Consider the following 3,727-nt stretch of genomic DNA (forward strand, 5'->3'; position numbering starts at 1 on the left):
ATTCCTTCTGTATCTTTCAACTACGGACACGTCTCTCGGATGTATGTTGGCACAAGAAGATCTAGAAACGAGGAAAGAAATGCCAGTTTATTATCTCAACAAGAAGATGTTGGAATATGAACCGAATTACACTCAGCTGGAGAAAACCTGTCTAGCTTTAGTGTGGGCCACCCAAAGGCTCAGGCACTATTTGCTATCATAAAGGATCTTCCTTATATCTCGTATGGATTCGATGAAGTATCAGTTCGAGAAACCAACCCTGATTGGCAGAACCACTCTTTGGTTGTTGATGTTGACAGAGTTTGACATCACGTATGTCACCCAGAAGTCTGTCAAAGGCAGAATCATCGCAGAACAGTTAGTTGATGCACCTACTGAAGATATAAAGCTGAGCCATGAATTTTTAGATGAAGGGATCATGACGATCAGAGTTGCACCCAGTGACACTACGTGGACTATGTACTTTGACAGAGCGTCAAACTTAAGAGGCAAAGGAATTGGTATTGTCCTTGTCTCACCTCGGGATGAGCACATTCCAATTTCTATCAAATTAGAATTCGACTGCACCAACAATATGGCTGAGTACGAAGCTTGCATAGCCAGTCTGGAAGCAGCCCTATCGCTAGATGTACAAGACCTCGATGTGTACGGAGATTCCTTGTTAATTCTTTGCCAAACAAATGGAAAATGGTTCACCAAAGAAGATAGGTTGATTTCGTATCACACCTACCTTACAAGCCTAATGAAGAGTTCCACAATATCAGTTTCACTTACATCTCCAGATTAAGAAACGGATTCGCTGATGCTCTGACCACTCTTGCATCCATGGTCGACATCCCGGTTAGGGTTAAGGTCCGTCCTTTGGCAATAAAGCGACATGTCATCCCAGCGCACGTACACATGGTTCAGATAGCAACCAGATGTCCAGATGGGAAACCTTGGTATTTCGATATCAAAAATCTTATCTCCAGCAAGAGACACCCCCTAGAGGCCTCTTTAAAGGGGAGAAGAGCATTACAGAAACTGGCATCCAGGTATGTCATTTGTGGAGGAGACCTCTACCGCAGATTGTTTGGCGGAGTCCAACTCCTTTGTGTCGATGAAGATAGAGCCGCAGAAATCTTAGAAGATGTTCACTCTTGTGTCTGTGGTCCTCATATGAACAGGAAGATGTTAGAACGGAAGATCCTTCGTCTTGGTTACTTTTGGACTACCCTCGAAGCAGACTGCTTCTCTTTTGTCAAGACATGTCACTTATGTCAGATTCACGCTAACCTGATACATATACCACCATCAGAGCTTCACTCACTCACATCTCCGTGGCCTTTCTCAGTTTGGGGTATTGATATCATTGGCAAGATCTCCCCTAAGTCCTCCAGTGGGCACGCGTATATACTTGTTGCAATTGATTACTTCACCAAATGGATCAAAGCCCAGTCGTATTCTTCGATATCATTAGTTGCCAAGTTTATCAGGGCCAACATCATCTGTAGATATGGAGTCCCTCACGAGTTGATATCAGACAATGGTTCCCACTTCAAGAAAGAAGTAGCCTCATGGTGTGAAGAATTCAAAATCAAGCACCATAAGTTGTTGTGGGAGCCCATTTTTTTCCGTATTTGCACAGGACAACAGGGGATCACCACAATCGGGTTTTAGGGGGTGTTATTTGATCTATGCTACTAGCGGACTCAAGATCGTAGTCCTAACTCCGCAAGTTAGAGAAACTCAGAGTCACCACCTAGATCAGGGACTTGGACCCGTGTCTGTTCTTCTAAGGAAATAAGCAACAGGGCTTGAATTTCATTAAGAGAACAGTACTGAAAGGGTTCTTTTGCTCTGGGCCTTTGAACCTTATATTTTGCTCTGTTTTTAAGGCGTGGTCCTTACAGATATCTGGGTAAGGGTTGTGGTTACAATTGGGGAAGGTGTTAGGCACCCCTCTTGCACGGATATACCCAGTCTCCTAACTTAGATTGGCATTTTGAAAGGATTTGAAATGAAATAATTTTATTTTATTTCCCTTGTTAGGTTACGCTTAATTCCGAATGTAAATGAAATGGATTTACAGAAAAAAGGCACAGTTTGGTTCAATCCTGTTTGAGACCATGTCAAAGAATCCAAAGGAACTCTACAACTGATCCCAAGTAGGCCCCCTCTCCGTAAATCAAACGGAAAATGACAGTACAGAAAGTAAAACAAAAGAAAGATAGCGGAGTTTATATAAATTCGACGTGGGCCGAGGAACTTATTCACCACCACATTCCTTACTTTTGTAAAGCAGTAAAGTGCAAAAAGTAAAAAGCAAGTCGGAGGGATTTTTGTCTTGAACGCTCAGCCGTAGCGGAACAAGTCTTTTTGACACTCAACCTTGTACCTTACTTGTGTAGAAAGCTGTAAATTGCAGAAAGTAAAAGCAAGTCGGAGAGATTTTATTCTCGAACGCTCGGCCGTAGCAGAACAAGTCTGTTTGACATATCAACCTCGTACCTTACTGTGCAGAAAGCTGTAAATTACAGAAAGTAGAAAAGTGGCAGGTAGAGGGGATTGACATCAACGAATATGATGAAACCCACCCATACCCGTTTGGTAAATACACAACTGGAAAAGTAAAAGGAATTACATCATTCTTCTTTTTATTTACATTGTTTTAGGGTTTTATCTTACCACTGGAGAGTTGGGCAGAGTAACCGTGCTTGGAGGGAGAGGAGGCTTCAAGTATTGCCGAAATCTCGGCAGAACCACGACTCTATATTGAAAATAAGGTGTTGGATTCTTCGAAATTCGGCAGCTCTACCGCGCTGTGATGGAAAGGAGCTTATGAGGTTGTGGAGAAATCGGCGGCGTAACGGCACTGTATAGCCAAAAAAGACTCCGAGTTTGTCGAGATTTTGGCAGAACAACGGTGCTACTATGCAAAAGCAGCTCGTAGTTCTGTGAAATTCGGTAGAACAACAGCGTAAAAAAGAAAAGACGCTCTGAACCTTCGAAAATTCGGCGGAGTGCCGACGTCCGAAAATAGCTACCTAGTGTTTCTCTACTTTCTCTCTTCTAAAGCAAGCTAACTAGGATTTCTTCTTAATTTTCTGCAGTGGTTCGAGGTTTGAATTTCACCAAAAAAGGGGAAGAAATACACTGAAAGGTGTATACACCAAGGGAGAGAGAGGGAGAGAAGAGGTGTAAAAAACTTTACCCTGACCAGAATTCGTCCCAGACGATTTGGAATTCGTCTGGGATGAATTTACATTTGTCTGGGATGAATTCTGGGATCACATCATCCCCATAAAGGTGGATGATGTCGTCCCCGATTCTCGCGATAGATCGTCTCTTCTCCGTTTTGTTTTGTAGTGTTTTCATCTCTTATCGATAACTTCGATCGTCCATATCTCTTTCGATTGGACTCTGATTCGCACGCGGTCAGGTCCGTTGGATTCCTTGTGTCCAGGGGTTTCCAATGAATCAGATATCTGGTGCTTTCGGGAGACAGGGTGTCTTCTAGGTGTGAAAAGATAGTTTCGGACCCAAAGTTAACCTACCGATTGGGAATGCCGTGTGCAGACGGGCCTACTAGTTTATGCCGTAAAAGGCGGGTGCAGTGTAAACAGGCTTTTTGGTTTCCCAAAAAAGGCGTTTGCTGTGTGAAAACAGGCTTTTTGGTGGTTTACAACGACTTTCGAAAATTGTTTGGTACCCTAAAGAGAGACTAAGAGAAATACAACTGGTGCTC

General features: G+C 43.1%; 1 protein-coding gene across 1 annotated transcript; it reads left to right on the forward strand.

The window, feature by feature from the left end:
• Window positions 1-223: 223 nt before the first annotated feature.
• Window positions 224-787, forward strand: LOC143888624 (uncharacterized). The gene has a single exon (XM_077393063.1). The coding sequence runs from the start codon at window positions 224-226 to the stop codon at window positions 785-787; it is 564 nt and encodes a 187-aa protein (XP_077249178.1).
• The last annotated feature ends 2,940 nt before the right edge of the window (window positions 788-3,727 follow it).

This window comes from Tasmannia lanceolata, unplaced genomic scaffold (assembly GCF_043159265.1).
Source record: "Tasmannia lanceolata isolate RefF3 unplaced genomic scaffold, GAP_Taslan_0.1 ptg000012l, whole genome shotgun sequence".
Classification (NCBI taxonomy): domain Eukaryota; kingdom Viridiplantae; phylum Streptophyta; class Magnoliopsida; order Canellales; family Winteraceae; genus Tasmannia; species Tasmannia lanceolata.

Coding starts and splice junctions, on each gene's coding strand:
- LOC143888624 (XM_077393063.1), top strand. CDS start 224: ATGGATTCGATGAAGTATCAGTTCGAGAAACCAACCCTGATTGGCAGA.